The 19,522-nt window shown below is 29.2% G+C and overlaps 1 protein-coding gene across 1 annotated transcript; it reads right to left on the reverse strand.

The window, feature by feature from the left end:
* Positions 1 to 6,825: 6,825 nt before the first annotated feature.
* LOC114175078 (probable CCR4-associated factor 1 homolog 9) lies at positions 6,826 to 7,641 on the reverse strand. The gene has a single exon (XM_028059837.1). It carries the CDS (start codon positions 7,639 to 7,641, stop codon positions 6,826 to 6,828), a length of 816 nt encoding a protein of 271 aa, XP_027915638.1.
* Between the last annotated feature and the right edge of the window lie 11,881 nt (positions 7,642 to 19,522).

Below are 19,522 nucleotides of genomic sequence, written 5' to 3' on the forward strand. Positions count from 1 at the left end.
TACCGAAACAATAAAAAACTAGACACAAATTTTAAAATTAAAAATAGGAGAATCATCTGATCGTAGATACAGCTTCATCCAACTTAGAAACCGATCAATCTGAATTTGAAGGGATGGCTGCAAATGGAGAGAGAATTTTGAAGGAGTTGGCTAATCTAGATATTGGATGCAAACCTTTGTGCATCCTGTTACTGCCACAATTGCAGGATGGTGCAAACAGTTAGCTGAAATCAGGCCTGATACATTTGTTACCTAATTTTGATGGACTGGCGACCCTCACAAACACCTAATGGAATTTAGTGTGTTCAACCATGAAGCAAGCTGAAGTGCCTGAAGAACTGATCAAGATGAAGACCTTCCATTTTCTCTTTCTGACATTGCAAAGGATTGGCTGTACCTTCAACCAACACAAAATTACCACTTGGAATGATATGAAAAGGAAGTTTGTGGAAAAAATTTTCCGTGCTTCAAGAAGGAAATTAGTGTAGTATAAGAAAACTTCAAAGAGAAAGTTTATATGATTACCGGGAGAGGTTCAATAAGTTGTGTCCCACATGTCCTCAGATTAATGAACAGTCCCAACAGCAAGCTAATTCAACAACAGATGCAAAATGCTGGATCACCAATTCAACCTTTCCATGCACAACAGTCTCAACAGCAAGCTAATTCAGAGCCTTTTTGGAGGATTTGGTGAAGCAAATGGCCGCAAATAACATTCAATTTGAGCAGAACATTTCAGCAACTGTGCAAGATTTGAAGATGCAAATGGGGCGGATGGCCACCACCATCAATGAGTTAAAACAACAGAAATCTGGAGCCATTCCCTCTCAAGCTGTAATAATCCAAAAGGGAATGTGAGTGCTATAACATTGAGGAGTGGAAAAGAGCTAATTGAGAAGATCAAAGACAAATCAGTGGTGGAAGAAAAAGAACAGCAAGCACAGCAGTTAGCACCCTTGCCTTTTCCTTCAAGGGTTGCTACCTAAGAAGCTGGAAAATGATAGAGACTTGCTGGAAATCTTTCGGAAAGTAGAAATAAATATTCCACAGCTGGATGACATCAAATAAATCTCTAAATTTGCTAAGTTTTTGAAAGAGTTATGCACATATAAGAGAAATTTAAAACAGAAAAGTGTGCAAACAGTTTCATCTCTATCCCACTCCAGTTTGCCCAAGAAATCTGATGATCCAGGCCACTTTACCATTCCTTGACCTATTGGTGAGCTAACTATAGAAAATGCCTTACTGGATTTGCAAGCTTCAATTAATGTTATGCCTTCAGCTGTGTATAGAATGTTACATTTGGGAGATCTGAAACCAACTAATGTCATAATTCAGCTAGCAAATCGCAGCACTGCTCAACCTTTAGGAGTGCTTGAGGATGTGTTGGTGAAGGTCAACCAATTAATTTTTCCAATATTTTAGACATTATTCAAGATGAACAGTCAGCTCATAGGTCTACACTGATTTTAGGAAGACCACTCTTGATGTTCATATAGGGACACTATCAATGGAGTTTGGAGATGATATTGAGAAATTCAACATCTTTGAAGCTATGAAGCATCCACTGGAGAATCATTCTGTTTTTAAGTGTGAATTTGCTGAAATCACAAACCTTGATAATATTTTTATAGAGTTAGAAATAGGAGTAAATTAGATTGTGATTCTGAACTTTTTGCCTTTTAAAATTTTTCTGCTTTGAACATTGAAGATATCACAGAATATAATTGTAATGATGGTATTTGCAATATGTGTACTGATATAAACACTTTCATAGGATCTGGTTTTAATCATTTTGCAGGTACAACAACTGTCCAAACTGAAAAAGAGCATCAAGAATCAACTGTTCCACAACAGCAACAGCGACACCAAGAGCCAACTGAGAAAAAGTCAAAAGTGGATTTGAAGATATTGCCCTAACATTTGAAATATGTCCTCCTCGATGAAGAACAGAAGTTTCCAGTTATAGTTGCTAATAATCTTCTCCAGGAACAAGAGTGATTAGAGCTGTTAGAGCAATCTGAAAAACCTGCAGATTCTTGTTCACAGGATAGGATTCCAGCTACTATTGTTCATAGTCCTATTGTTTTTGCTACTGGTGTTTCTGATTCTGATTTTAATGATTCAATTGCTAATACTTCTAATCTTAATTTTTGTTACTGCTGCTGATTTTAATACTGCTACTTTTGCTAATGTTACTGATTTTACAAATACAGTTGTTGCTGTTGTTGATGGTCTTACATCTCCTATTTTACACCTTCAGTCACTTTCATTTGGTGATGAGAAGGAGTTGCTGCTGCTGCCACAAATTTCAGTAGACAACCAGATCAGTGCATCTATACCCAGATAGGACAGAGTTGAGCAGAAGAATAATGTGCTTAAATTTTTCTCCCATTTTTTTTTTCATAATAGGAGTAGAATTTTGATACTTTCTTTAGTTAGTATAGTTAGAAGTAGTAAATATAGTATAGTGAGTAGTATAGAAAGTAAATTGTACTACATAAAAAATAAATAAAATAAATTTTTATTTATGACCAATTTGAGTTAGGCCATCTTTTTCTTTTCGTTAGCTCAATTAAGTTTTCTGTAGTTTACACTTGTTGTTTTCTGTTTTCTGACTTAATACTAGTTTGTTGGTGGTAGGTCATCTTTGTTGATATTAGACTTGAATTCTGATATTTTCTTGTTCTTGTTTCTGGACCTGATGTGTTTTTGTTTTTGTTTCTATGTCTTGAATTAGGAATTAGTATAATTCAGTTCTCATTCGCTATTTCACAGTTTCAGTAACTTCATTTTAGTTTTTTCACTGCATTTTCGTTTCTTACTGCATTTCGTTTCTGCTGTGCCTGGTCATTCTTGCATTCACTCTCAATTGTTGTTTCTAGTTTCTGTCCAAGTCTCCACAGTCCAGTTTCTGCCCAACCTAGAAAAGACAAATCAGCTTAGTCACTCCATTTTAGCTTTAGCCCATATCAGTTTTGACTGCTTGTACTAACTTTGCAAAATTCATTAAAAATAGATAGAAATTGATTTTTGAGTCAAATTTTTGTGTTAACTTTATCAGTGTATATTTGTTTGTAGAGTCTTTACATTGCTTGTATAAATCATAGATTCTGTTTTGCCAAAATTTGGTGGTAAAAAAACTTGAAATGATTATAACTTGGTGAATCGCAACGTTTTGGAAATTGTGTTTCCATTCCGCTGGCCAACTTCCAAAAGAGGCTGGGGTGCCAAATTTTCAAAATTTCACCATTTACTATCTCTTTTCTACTTTCTTAGCTTTTTCCATTTTTCTAGATTTCAGAGATTTATTTCCCTTACCTATATCATTCATAACATTCCAAAACTTTTTGTGGGGTTGTCTAGTAGTGAGTACAGATTTTTCATGCTTTTTCATTTTGGATTCTTTTATATGTAGAACATTTCGGGCATTGCATATAGCTAGTCATTTCTCATAGTTCATTGTTTCACAATTTTTCCGTTTTCTCTGCTGTTTCAGTCTTTCACTGTTCAATGCTACAGCTTTCAGTATGACGCTGTTCTCAGCCAAATATTACTCCTCATGGTTGTTTGGAAATTAAAGATGAAGTTTCCAGCAAAAAGCCTTCGAGTAAGCTGCATTTTTTGGATTAAGATGAAATAACATTCATGGAAAGTGTGATTGGAAGAGAACAACGATAGCAATTTCAAAGTTAATGAACATCGATTATTACAAAAAAATCCTTTATTAACGACCAAGTGACAAAAAATATAAGAAAATCCTTAATTAATAACTAATTTAAATATCAGGTAGTGAGCAAACCAAAGGTACGAAGGCACTCAACTTGGCCAGAGAATTTGAGATCCAAAGCATGAAGGAGACAAAAACTAAAAAATTATGCTGACAAACTGTTGAGCATTGCAAACCAGGTTCATCTTCTCGGTAAGGATTTTCCTGATGAAAAGATAGTACAAAAAAAATACTTGTTACTGTACCTGAAAAGTATGAATCCAAAATATCAGCATTAGAGGAGTCAAAAGACTCGTCAAATATCACCCTTGGAGAATTGGTAAATGCTTTACAAGCACCGGAACAGAGGAGAATGATGAGACATGAGGAGGCAATACAAGGTGCTTTTCATATAAAAGCACAAAACTCAGGAGGAGGCAAAGATAAGAAGAACACCAACTGGAAGAACAAGAAACCAGAAAGCTTCAACAAGCACCAAAGTGATACCTTTCCGCCTTGTCCACATTGCAAAAAAAATAAAAAAATAAACCACTCTAAAACAATGTTGGTGGAGGCCTGACATCAAGTGTAGAAAATGTGGCAAGCTGGGGCATGTAGAGCGGATTTGCAATTCACCAGAAGAGGCAAAGGTGTCCATAGAGCAGCAAGAAGATGAGCAACTCTTTGTTGCAACATGTTTTGCTACAAGCAACAGTTCTAGTGATTCATGGTTAATAGACAGTGGTTGTACAAACCATATGACGAACGACCAAGGAAATGGTGATTTGATCGCAGTTAAAGGAAAAGGAACTGTTACTATAGAAAGTTTAACAGTTGAAATGTGTATCTCTGATGTATTATATGTGCCTAACATTGACCAGAATTTGCTTAGTGTGGCGCAGCTAGTTGAAAAGGGCTTCAAAGTTATATTTGAAGACAAATGGTGCTTGATTAAGGATATAGAAGACAGAGATGTGTTTAAGGTGAAAATGAAGGCCAAAAGCTATGCTCTAAGTCTAATGGAGTAGGAGCAAATAACTTTTTCAAGCACCTGCAACAACATTGAATTATGGCACAAAAGGCTCAGACATTTCCACCTTGCGGGACTTCTATACATGCAAAAAAATGAGTTGGTTAAAGGTGTAACATTGCTTGAAGGCAAGATGACTGATTGCGTGACTTGTCAATATGGCATGCAAATTAGAAGACCATTTCCCCATACAACTTGGAAAGCTAAAAACACTTCAGTCCTCTCGTAATCATCATGGTTGAGCACTACTTGGCCTTATAAGTCTTCCAGGCTTCCAATAAACAATATAGTCGAGTAATATTCAACCCTATACCATACAATTTTCTTCACTTTCTCATCATATTTTCTTTTAATTCAAACAAATTTATTTTCAAATCTTTTTAATTTCTTGTTTAAAGCTATGTGGATGAGATTTTATGAAATCGCATGAGTATTTGGGATAATTGGATTAAAAGGATAGTTATATGAAGACATATATATTTTGAAAGTTTCTATGCATTTGTGAATGTGTTCCACCATAATTAAGGAGACTACTCGAAAGAGTGATATGTTTTATTAGTCGGGGAGACGGCTCAAAAGAGCGATGTGTTCCATTAGTCGAGGAGGTTGCTCGAAAAAGCGTTATGTTCCATCATAATCGGGAAGACTACTCGAAAGAGTAATGTGTTCCATTAGCGGAAGAGACCAAGGAGGTTGTCCTTTGAAAGTGTTTTGTACCATCATAACTAGGGAGGATGTTCGATGGGGTAATTGTTTCACTTTTGATCAAAGAGATTGCTTTTTTAAGGTGTTGGTGTGCATTAGTATGAAAAGAATTTAATTTTTATTTATTTATTTTATTGCTTTCTTAAAGGAAAAGTTTTATTTTATTTTTTTAAAGAAAATAGTTTAGTTTTACTATTTGAGCTCACTCTTCTATTTTCTTCTATTTTCAGATACAATTATCATTTTTATATAAGAGCATATGATACTAGAAAGTGTAGTTAATATCAAGAAATATTTGATATAATTTTTTAGTCTTATTTATTCATAAAGTATGTTTGTAAAACAATTATTTTTTTTATTGAGATTTTGAATAAAAGAAGAATAAAGTTGTATTTTAATTATATAATTTGTATTAATTACATATTTTAGTAAGCGAAGAATTGGAATCTTATATATTAATAAATTTTATTGGTTATAAATTTTATTAGAAATTAAAATATTTACATAAAAATATGTATCTTCGATAAATTAAAAATAAATAAATAATCGACAATATCTTAAAAATGTTTTCAAAACATTTGATTAAAAAAAATTCAATTAATATGTAATTATGACAGAGAGGTACAGTGAACTTTAAGCACATGCATTTAAATATGTTAACTTTTATAAAAGAAAATTTCCCTTACCATGCAAGCTTTTTTTTCCTGCATAGAAGAATATCCAGTTTCCCAATCGTAAGAAATATTTTGCAGATTTGCATTGAATCATTGTATGGTCTTTCACTCTAAGAACAAAAAACTAGAGAGCCATCCAAAAGCAAAAAAAATCTCCGAATATAGTATATTATTATTATTATTAAATATATATATATATATATATATATATATATTATGTACGTGTGTTAATTTTTTTAATGATAATAAAAATTAATAAAATTAAAATTATAAAAGTAAATATATATATAACTTTATAACTTTAATGTGTAATTTATTTATTTATTTTATAAGTAATTTTATTATTATAAATAATTATTTTAATTTAAGAAGATAGTTAAATTAAAAAAAAATCAAATAAGAAACAATTAAATTTAAAAAGAAAATCACTCAAAATAGATAAAATTGATAAAAAAATTATTTTAATTTTAAAAAACAATTACTTATTGAAAAATAGAATTAAAAAATATATATACAAGAAAGTGTTCCCTTTATACAGTTTGGTAATTGTACGATGAAATAGATTATTAATTAATAACAAACATAAGGCTGAAAAAAAATACAAAGGTAAGATACTATCTTCTTGTAACCATCTCAAACTTGTACATTCTTTCACCTGTATGGAAAACTATGAAAAAAAAAAGTACAGACATTTTGAACTATGAATATCATAGCATCTCCAAACCATAGACAAACCCTGCATGTTTTGCCAAGTCATTTTGTGTATGAAAATAGAGTCTTCTAATCTGGTTAAAAACATGCAAAGTAACTAAACTATCAGATCCTGCATGATGACTTTTTCTGGCACTATTATCCAAACCTAAAGACTCACTAACTTTGTCTAAACCACCATGAAGGTTGGGACAAAATTTGATTAGATGTTTAACGTCGTATACTGTGTGTCCAAAGAAAAAATTAACGAGTTTCAGAAAGTCACCCAAGTTGGGAGGTAAAAGTGGTTGTGTATACAAAAAACGATGGCTCAATATCTTGACCATGTAGCCAAAATCGTAAGCACCATGGAAAGTAATCCAATGAATATGATTGTTGCAGAGGAGTCCTGAAAGCATCATAAGCTCTGCAAATCGCACAATGTTGACTCCAAATTTTTTATTCTTTTGAAAATCCATACCTTGACGTCGGAGGAGCGCAATGGAGTGAGGAGCATGGGGATGACAAGTGACATCAAACTCACAGAAGTTGAATTCCCAAATGAAGCGGTTGGAGGTTCCAAAGGTTGGAAGGTTTCCGTGACCGTCTGAAAGGGTCAATCCGACTTGGACGAGGTGCATACAGTCCACATTGGCTTTCATCACTGTATAATTATTTTGTGGTTGTCGGAGTGTTGGATCCGACTGAAAGATAACGCCGGGAAACTCTGTGTCCATAGAGATGAAAGGAAATAACCCAATCACCCTACGAATCAAATGGAATTCCTCCTCAAGATTAAATGACCATACTGATCGTGTCATCACAACAGCCATTTTAGTATATCTTTTTATCTCTCTTCTCAAGAACAAGACGAAATTATAATAATGGACCTCATTATACAACTTTTATAGTAGTGGGTATGCAAAATCATGTGACAATAGAAAATATAATAGATAATTGAATTCTATTATTTAATCTTATATAATCTAATGATATATTTTAACGGATACATATAATCTTATATAAATGGTAGCCTTATTATATAGAAAAGATAATACATAATTTAATCTTATAATATATCTACTATATATGACACAATTTAATGATAAATTTTAACAAATACATCTAATCTTATATAAATGATAGCCTTATTATATAAAAGATAATCCATAACTGAATTCTATAATTTAATCTTATAATATATCTACTTTGACATAATCTAATGATAAATTTTAACAAATACATCTAATCTTATATAAATAGTAGCCTTATATATATATATATATATATATATAAACCGTATCTAATTATCTTATTTATTTCAAGTATTTCTTTAATATTTAAAAAATTGTTGTATTTAAATTATATATATATATATATATATATATATATATATATATATATATATATATATATATATATATATATATATAATTTCACTGATACTATCAGAACCATATCTAGTTATTTTATTTACTTCAAGTCATAATTAGATTTAATTGATATATAATTATTTTATTATCTTTTTTATAGGAGGATATATTTAATGTTTAAGAAAATTTTGTATTTAAATTATAGATAATTATTTTATCTAATTTACGCTCCTTAAAATATCAAAATTTTAAAAACTGAAACCAATTTTTGGAGTATATGATAAAATAAAATAATTCGTGTAAACACGAATCAGATATACTCTCTACCCCTCATAATATAAAATAAATGATGTTATCATTATCAACCTGTTATATTATTATCTCTAAATTATGAGGGTAAACTGTTTTAAAAAAATTGCAATCGTATATTTTTAACTTCGATTTTCATGACCGACGTAAATTATAGGTTAAATTATATTTTTAGTCTCCATTTTTGTAGCAAAATTTGAATTTGGTCCCTCAATTATTTTTTATCTCAATTTGGTCCTTATTTTGGGAAATTTGACTCAATCAAGTCCTTTCCGTTAGTGGTGGAGTAACGGTGTTAAATGGGGTACCACGTGTCAGCTTCTGGATTTTTTGAATTTTTTTTTTATTTTTATTTTTATTTTTGAATTTTTTTTATTTTTTATTAATTTTTTAAAATTTTTTTAAAAAATTAAAATTTTGCCACGTGTCAAGCAGACATCGTGCCACGTGGCAGTGACAGTGCCACGTGTCACTATTTGGGAGTTGTCATTTTCTCATCCTCAATTTGGTCCCTGTATTTTATTTTTTGTCTCAATTTAGTCCCAATTTTTGTAAAAATTGTGCAATTTTGTCCCTCTCCAAATTGAAACCAAATTTAATTTCTATATAAATATGCACAAATATTTCTATCAAAATTGATATTTCAAGTAAATATTTTTAACAAGATTAAGTTTATTTTAATTTATATTTTACGTTAAACTTTATTTAAAACTGTTTTAAAGTTGTTAATAGAAAATAATGTTAATAAAAAAATTCCTAAATTATATTGATATTTTATTACATTATACTTTAATATTGTTTTTTATTTGAATTTATATTTTAAATAATTGCATATTTTTAAAATGTGTAAAATTCAATAATTTCTATACAAATATTTTAGTTAGTATAAAAATAACAATTATATAATTTAAGAAAAATTAACTAGTTTATGTAACAATAAAAAACAAATATTTAAAATTTGAAAACAATTTTAAGTAAAATTTAATGTGAAACAAATTTAAAGAAACTTGGTTTTATTGAAAATATATAATAAAAATATCAATTTGAATAAAAAAAATCAAATTTAATAAAAATATTTGTATAACATTTTATAATTTTTGTTTCAATTTGGAGGGGGACGAAATTGCATAATTTTTACAAAAATTGGGACTAAATTGAGACAAAAGATAAAATACAGGGACCAAATTGAGAATGAGAAAATGACACCTCCCAAATAGTGACACGTGGCACTATGTCAGCTTGACACGTGGCAAAAATTTAATTTTTTTAAAATTTTTTAAAAAATTAATAAAAAATAATAAAATTAAAAAAAAATAATAAAATTCAAAAAATCCAGAAGCTGACACGTGGTACCCATTTAACACCGTTACTTCACGGAAAGGACTTGATTGAGTCAAATTTCCCAAAATAGGGACCAGATTGAAATAAAAATTAATTGAGGGACCAAATTCAAATTTTGCTACGAAAATGGGGACTAAAAGTATAATTTAATCTAAATTATAACATATGAATGTTTTTGAAATAGTGAATCTTAAAAAAATAAAAATAACAGAATAAATAAGTAAACAATGGAGTGAATTGCATTAGAAACAAAAATGAAATGCACTAGATGTTGGAATCTTTACCGAATCTCTTTATTATTTTTAAATATATTAAAAGTAACTAATATAAAAAAATTAATATATTTTAGTTAATACAAAAGTTCAGAAAATAAGATATGAAGGAAAGACAGAATCACACGAGGAGAAGTTAGTTAAAATAAGAGTTGAAATTGAGACAAAAAGATCTGTATTTAGTTTTTAAAATCAATAAAACCTCATTGTATCATGTTCAAAATCTGGAAAGATATTTTTATAAATAAATGGAAAGTGAACTTAGCCTAATGTTTGCATTCAAAATTTAATTTTTTGTTAAAAAATATTTTTTTATACTATTACAATTTTGTTAGGATCGAACATTTACTACTTGACCAAAAACTATACCTATTAATTAGGATATAACTCTTTTTACTTAAAAATGTAAGTCAGTCAAAGTACCACGATTCAATTGTGACCCGGTCTACTTTTCTACCACGAAACCATTGATGTCACCTTTAACAAATTTTAGTTTGAATATAATAATATATTTTATTTTAATATATTTTTTCATATACGGGTTATAGTCATGGTCATGGTTATAATCATTGAGAGATTGTGATTCTATATGATTATATGACATTAGTCTTACACATATAAGACCTTAGACATCACTTTTAACCCAAAACCTTAAGACAATGTTATTATGGGTTTTTATTCTTATATAGTTTTTAACTTTGTCTTTTATATCCAATGTGGAACTTTTTGACTCACACTTGGACTTTTCCCAACAATTATATATCTTAAATATACTAATATCTTCAAACTTATGTTTTATTTTAATTTCTAGCATCATAATTTATAATATAATGCCATGTATTATTTAAATATTGCAATAATTTCTTTAATATAAGCAAATTATATTTAAAAATTGAATAAGTGCTTTATAAGTATTTATTTAAACACATTATATTTCTACCACAGTCTTTTTTTAATGGACCAATAACAAGCCCAAGGAAAATGGGTTAGATAGGCATATTTTGTCATCTCCCTAAATATAAGATGTAAAACTCTCTTTTTCTTTCCTAAAATTTAAAGGGTCTATTCTCATTTGTTGGGTATAAGGGCTGGCTCATAGGGTGTTCAAGATCCTAAACTGCCATAACCATCTCATTTCACTCATTTTTCAGAAAAGCAACTTCTTCCCCTCTCTTAGAGTTGCAACCACCTTCTACTAGGGTTTGGACTTTGGCTCTTTTCACATTAGCTCAACCTTTTTTCTGCCCACCTCTTGAATCTGCCCCTAGAACTGCTGTACTCCATTGTTTGGTGTCAAAGTCTTTTGTTAGCTCATTCCATGTAAGAGAAGCTAGAACTCCTTCTTTTTTAAAGTACAGTGTACTTATTTTCATTCTGGAATGAGTATGTTTGATTGATGTGACGCTACTTTTTTTTTTTCTGCACTGCACACTTTTCGTAAAATGAAGGTTCTTACTTCGTTAACCGTTAGATCAAACTGATATTTTAATAGTTGATCCTTAACACATATTTCTTGACTTTGACCGGTCGCATCCTGAATTGGAGATCTGTAGTGAGAGCAGTTTTTATCGCAAGGTCACTGTAGTTTGGTTGTTGACAACACTGCACACTTTTCGTACAAGTTCCTACTTCATTAATCGTTAGATCGAGTTGATATTTTAATAGTTGATCCTTAACACATAGTTCTTGACTTTGATAGGTCCAATCTTGAATCGGAGCTCTGTAATGAGAACATTTTTTATCACAAAATCACTGCAGTTTGATTGTTGACAGCGATAACATTTGTTATTTGTTTGGAGGATAATTTTCTTTGTGGTTATTGAATTAAGTTACAAGTAATAGAGATTTTTTCTAGTGGTTTAATGAAAATAATAATAAAACAAAATGCAACCTAATGATATAATCTCAAAATATCATGACAGCTTCTCAGTTTATTTCTGAACATTCAAAATGTCCTCTTACAAATTTTGGTTTTTGACGTAATGATATAATCCTCAAATAACACAAAAGTTATAGTAAGTTGACTGTATATGAATGATAGAAGGAAACCTAACCACTGTGAGCATAATAAGGGTTGATGTGAATTAATTGAAATACTGAAAGAGCGGGGGTGAAGTCAAAGATGCAACCTAGTGTGAGAATCAGAGTAGCAGTGAGGATATTTATATTAATTTTTAGCTATACTTTTATTAACATAAATTTATTTTATAAATATATATATTTTTTTAAATCCCATGGAATGTAAATCTAAATCCGATAGACAATACTTTATAAAAGAAAAATCATAAATTTAGTATTTTAAGGTGTATTTGTTTCCGGACGAAGAGGACATGGAGAGAAATGCACTAAAGTGTTAAAATCGAGGATTAAAAAATTGTTAAAACATGGAAAATAATAAAAAAAAATCATGATTTAAACTTTCTTCACATTGTTAAGATGATTTGTGCGGAAGTAATATTCTAAAAAATTAAATTAAATTATTGTATTTTAAAATTAATATGTTATTCATTTTTAAATTAAAATGTAACATATAATAATTAAGTATTTATAAATAAATTTGTGTTATTATAATAAAATAATTAATGAATATAATAAATTAAAAAATGTATTTATTTAATTTAATAGATTTGATGTTAATTTTATATTTTAATTTTCAACTTTGAAATTTTATTTTTATATTAAATAATGTTAAGGATTGTAAAATATAATAAAATAGGTATTTCAAATTTATACTATAATAAATAATGTTATAATCATTAATAAATAATTTTAATTTAATATGTTATAACATAAACTAATTTTTATTTAATAATTAATATTAAAAATTATATTTAATTAATTAATTTTTTATATATTGCTAAATTAATATGAAATATATTTAATATTAAAAATATATTAATTTACTAAAATATTTTTTATTTATCATATCAATTAAATTTTTCACAAAATTTTTCTTCAGTTTTTTTATTTTAACTTTTTTTTATTCAATATAAAAAACAACTTTTTTCCCTGTTCTCTTTTAACTGAGATTTGATTGTTGATGAATCTCCAGAGACCATGAATGCATTTAGGCGTGGCTGTTGGCGAGCTTAAATGAGAAGAGCAGCTACTTCAGTTTCACGTGGCCTCATCAATGTCTAATTTCACGCGTATCCACCACTCACTGCTCATGGAGATCACAACACTGCAACCAAATCCCTGCATTTTTGGAATTTGTGATGAAGTCGTGCTGCCTCCCAACGACTTTGCTTTAAGACCATCACGATTTCTCTTTTGCAGAAGTCGCTTCACTTCTGAAAACAGGGTTCACCTCATCTGGGTCTATGGATGAAAGCTTTGTTGTTCACAGATAGATTAATTAATTGTATGTGGTCATATTTCTGCCTCGGGACCAAAACCCATCAATCAAAACTATCATATTTTAATATTAATACATGATCACTCAATGAGGTTATATTTATACGAAGCTTTCGTAGCAGTTGCAAACTGTGATTCCATGTGAAACTTTCGTTACCAACTCTACTTCACAGTTCTTCTGTCACTCAAACCACCATCAAGCATACTCGTGAATACTCAAAAGGTACGTGTTTTTACTATTAACTCTATTTTTCGCACTACACAATAGAAAGTGTTTTTTCAGTTTGTTTGTATACATGACAGATGAATACATTAAAGATTGTGGGTGAAAGTTCTAGGAGTACCAAGGACAAAACTATCATTAAAGATATGGTTATTGATATTAGTGACGATGACAAGGAAGATGAGTTCATATCACAAGTTCAATCGTTTACTCGAACAGCTCAAAACATTCAATTTGTTCTTTCGGAACGGATGTGTTTCAGTTCAAAGGAAGCTACTGTATATGCGATAAAACAATATTACATTGATCAAGGTTACAAATTTATGGTTGTGGAATCGAAGACTAACATATATGTAGCACGTTGCATTCATGATGACAATGGGTGTCAATGGCGCATACGAGCATCTTTTAGCAAAATTCGCCATCAATGGGAAATAAAAAAAGTTGAAGCGCCTCATACATGTTTGTCAATAGTTGGTTCTGATGATCATATAAATTTGGACTCAATCCAAATTGCTTCCATTATCTTCAAATCGGTCAAGGCGAATCCATCTATCTCGATAAAAAGTTTAATTGCTGAAATCAAGAATCGGCATGGTTATTCAGTCACCTATAGAAAAGCTTGGTTAGCTAAACAGAAGGTTCTTGCAATGAAATTTGGAGATGAAGAGACAAATAAGTAATTTTACTTATTATTATGATGTGATGAAATGAAGTTATCGATTGTGAGATCCAGATTCCTTCCAGCAAAGTTAAAATATATATTAAGTCTCTCTAGCATTATCTACAAATTTCCACTGTGAAATATTTAGAAGCTGTCGTGGATTTCATTCTACAATACAATGATTACATAAGCTCAAACTTTTTCATCTGTAATTTAGTTTTCTTTTTCCATCACAGTTGTGCCTTTAGTCTACTTCAAAATTAATGTCAAAGTTTACTGATTTTGATTTTGGCATGTAGAACAAGAGAACGACTTTCCCAAATACATTTAAAAATGAAAAAGGAAATACTTTTGCGCAAGGATTTTTTCTGACTTATATCCAAATGGAAGTACAGAATAATTGAAGTTGAGTGTGGAATTTTTGGAAAAAGTTATGAATTTTAAGAGAAAAAAATAAAAATATTTTTCCCTACAAGTTAGTTTAAATATAGGATAAAAAATGAAAATTTAGAAAACTTTTATATATACATATATATATATATATATATATATATTACAAATTCGTTTGTCATTAATTTATATAAATACTCCAATTTTTTTTTCTTATTTTTAAAAAGTTCGTAGAAAGAAATTCGTCTAAATATAATATATACAATATATTTTTGTGAGAAAAATGCATTATCTCCGCTTTCTTTTAGTCCTAATCTTCAATACCTTATACGTCTGTAACAATATAAGAAAAGAAACTATTAGAGAATTTTCTCAAATATCCATATTTAAGTTTTTGACACATGTTCATTTTACTAGTCTTTTAGTCATTTATTATCCATCAATTACTAAATTAACCCTATTTATTTATGTGACACGTGTCTGAAACTTTGGTTATTTGGTCCTTTAAGAGTTTTGTATAAGAAAATTGTCTGAATTGACATATTTAACCTCGATGTATACGTCCTTTGTTCCTTTTGTGTAGTAGCATTTGTGGATTTTTTTCATTTTCCCGCTACTTTGTTAATTTTTGAGACTCTGACAAAGTGATTGATGGACGTGGTGTAGAAGAATAATGAATTGTTGAGGAAGTTTTTGTTTTATAATCATAGAGCTTTGGTTCAACTTCCTTCCTACCAGTGGCAGAACTTGACCAAAAATTTTAGGGAGGTCAAATTATGTTTGTTATATATAAATTATATTTTTTAATTAAAAAAATAATTTTTTTACATCATTTTTTTATTCAAAATAAGCACTTATGACAATAGAATCCAAACAATATAACAATAATATATATGTAAGAGTAACATAAAGTTTATCATCAACAGTAAAAAAAAAAAAAAAAAAGTTACCTTTGGTCAGAGTGCTCCTCCAACTTTTAAAATCTATAAAAAAATATTCAAAAAGTTAAAACATAGTTATTAGCTTACCTTAGAGTAGATTCCTAATCTTGTTCTTCCCTTACACAACTTCAAAGCCTAAAATAGCTCTATCTACACAAAGAAGTATTTGATCAACAATTAAAGCATGATTTTATGATCTCTAACAGGTAAAGATATGCCTATAGCGTAGAAAAGCCACATACAAGAGGGAAACAAATTGCTTCAAACAAAAAAAACGGAAAAATGAACTTACTCAAAAGAAAAAATTGTTCAGTCCAAAATGTTCATTAACTCTTCAATTTTATCTAGTGTAATTTGATTTTGAAAATAAAACGAGAAAGAGATGGATGCACGGAAGATACAAACCAAATAAAAAAGTATAAGAAATTATAATAGAGAAAAAAAAGTGATTTTTAAATTTTTAAAAAGATTTTCCAAACTAAATTAATATAAATAAGGTAATAATATATAAATAAAGTAATAATATATAAATATATTTTTTTTAAATATATAGAAAATAAAATAAAATAAAAAAATCAATTAATATTAATAAAATAATAGTATATAAATATTATCTTTTAAAATAAATGGTTTGGGGAGCCGTGGCTCCTCTGTCATAACCATCTTCCCATTGCTTCCCACTCATATTGCATTTAATGACATGTCATTTTTTTGTCTTTATTGTGGATGTTTTTATTTTCATATATTCCTATTTCGCTTATCAGTGTGGATATATGATATTTGTGTTGTTTGTTCAAGGTTGAGGCTTGAAGGATATTTTCCTTTTTTCTACTTATTTTCGGGCTCAGAAAGGTTAAAGGTTCGTGTTGTGATTTTTTTGGTGACAAGTTTTGATTTTCTTTTTTTCTTGTCATTTTCTTCTTCTATTAAAGACCTCCTCTAGCTTCTCCTCTTCTTTTCTTACTTTTTCTATAAATTGATCTATGAGTTATTTGTTCAAGGTTGAAGCTTTAAGGATTTTATTTTTGTACTTATTTTTGTGCACAGAAAGGTTAAAGGTTAGTTTTTTTTTTTCACGTATGTTGGTATTTTCGTTGGGTTCGTGTTGTGATTTCTTTTGTGAACCAAGTTTTGACTTTTTGTCTTTTTTTGTTGTTGTTATGTTCTTCTTTTTCTTCTATTACAAACCTCCTCCTTGAAGCTTGAAGGATATTTTCATTTTTGTACTTATTTTCGGACAAAAAATGTTAAATGTTAGTTTTTTTTTACCTATGTTGGTATGTTCGTTGATTATGGTGTGATTTGTTTGTGAATCAAGTTTTGATTTTTTGTTTTTTTCGTTGTTATTTTCTCCTTCTGTTACATACATTTGCCCACTTCTCCTATTTTTTTTCTTACTTTTTTCTATAAATTGATCTATGAGCCTTTATTTTTGTTCTCCTTCTTTGTGTTAATGAAAGGGTGTTCATCTCTGTCTTTGGGAATATCAAGTTGAAGAACAGTTATTGTTTAATCCAACATTACTTTTTACTTATCCTTCTTCGTCTTTGGGAATAACAAGTTGAAGGCCAGTTATTGTTGTTTTTTTCTTCAAGTTCATTTTTTTTGTCATTAAACTTATTCCATCTATTTCAGTGGTTCTATTTCGTTTTCTGGGTTTAGGAATGTTTGTTGTGTTTATACAATATTAGTTTGGTTTTAAATGGTTCTTTTTAGGTTTTAAGTTTCATGGTAGAAGATTGAAAAAGTACTTATGTCTTTAAACGACATCAATTAAACATAGTCCTCACTTAAAGAATGATGGAAATTTCCTCTAGGTTTGAACGGAAGCTATTGTTAGGGTCTTGATATGGTTTTCGTGGTTACTGATATGAAGAAAATGCTATCTTTTTTCTTTTTAATTTTTTTAAGCTTGTGTTCTACCTATGTTTGATGGTTTTTGTGCTTAATTGTCCCCTCTTATACATTCATGAGATACAACATTCATATCATGTACTAATAATCTGTGTGCATATATACCACGTCATTTTGTAAAGAATTTTTAGCATACATACACTATACTCTTTCAATATTCTTATAAAACCAACATCATGTCTAATTTCTCACCTTATCAGGAGCCTACATGTTCCTTTTCTTGATCCTTATGCAAATAAGATCCAAGATTGTTTAATATTTTGGAGGAACTAAACAAACAACATGATAAAAGTAGGACTTGAGTTTACTTCTATACAGATCAAGCCATTTTTGTTAAAATTCATCGCATTTGATTGTGATTCATTCTAAGCATGAAAGATTTTATCTATTTGTCCATATGTATATATCTATCATTTTATGTAGTTGAAGCTAACTAACAGGTTTAATTAGAAATAACATATTTTTTTCTTTTATTTGAGAAATTATATCCAACATTAGAGAAATGTTTTAAAAAATGTGTACTATATTTCTCCGGAATATTTATGGCTTGGACCATTTTTTCAGTTTAGTATTGTTTTCAAATTTGACCTAATTTTGTATTAGAGGAAGTAATCCCATCATCTCATTTAAGTGAAATATGCAGAGATATAAAAAGGGAAAGTGAAAATTGTACGCAATTTAGTTTATTTATTTAAAATTTTGTACGCATTTAAATTTTTGGAAGCTATTTGGATTCTAAAATAGTTTTATTTGTAGTCGGTTTTTTTTGGAATTGGTTTTAGTTTTTCATTTTACATTTAACATGGAATCTAGGCAACATTCGCATGGAATGTGAGCCAATACAATCACTTGTTCTATCCAAACATGACTTACTTTCCTCAACTCTTACTTCCTTCAAAGTTGAATGCAGTCAAAGTTTTTTTTAATAAAATATGGTATTGTTGTGATGTTTTTGTGTTCCCAAACTACTTCTTCAAAGTTGAATGCAATGGAAGTTTTTTTTTTCTAAATATGGTTTGTTATGATGTTTTTGTGTTCTGAAACTATGTTTTTTAATTTTTTTGCCTTACTTCATTATAATTTCATTCTTTGTTATTGTTTTTTCTTTCCTATGGAGATGCCTTCATCTAAAAAAATGCTTATAAGTAGTTCAATGAATACGTTATCTTTATTTTCAAATGTGGACAAAAGATTTCAATGAGATCCATCTTTTTTGAGTTTAAACTTGAACTATTGAATTCTTTTTGTATTATAATACTGGTGTTTACAACAAAGGATCTAAGTCTACTATAATATTGGTGTTTACAACAAGGGATCTAAGTCTTGGGCTTTGATGAAGTGTGCTGGTTGTCAAGGAACTATTGTGAAGGTTCTATAAGAACAAAAAGTCGGTAGTGTAAGTCTTCTTTTATGGTTCTCTTCTGTTTAAATGCAATATGAACTTGGAACCAGTAGTGTAACTTCTTTTATTCTAGATAATGACACTTCCTTTTATTCTAGATAACGACACTGATGCTACTAATGCATATATGTTGTCTCAGACTTCACCAAAATTCAGTGAAGATAAATTCAGACAGTGTGTTCATACATGGCTAGAGGATAATATCCACCCAAAGTTGTTGCTAAAGTGTTTACTGTGATTTCATATATCATTCTTTACAATTTACGTTAATTTTATTTTTTTGCTAATGTTATATTGAATGTCCTTGCAAACATTATATTGCTTATATATTTGAAATTGTATTGAAAACTATGCAATGCAGTTCACTAAAGGTAGCATTAGAATTCCATGTTTTATTTAGGTAGTCAATTCTAAATATGCCAAAGACCAAACTTTGAATCTAAAATGTTGTATGATTCCCATTCAAGTGGAAATTTGTTGGATGTATTAATTAGTTTTAGCTTAGCATTTTGAAGACAATATTTTTAT

This window comes from Vigna unguiculata, chromosome 3, assembly GCF_004118075.2.
Source record: "Vigna unguiculata cultivar IT97K-499-35 chromosome 3, ASM411807v1, whole genome shotgun sequence".
NCBI lineage: Eukaryota > Viridiplantae > Streptophyta > Magnoliopsida > Fabales > Fabaceae > Vigna > Vigna unguiculata.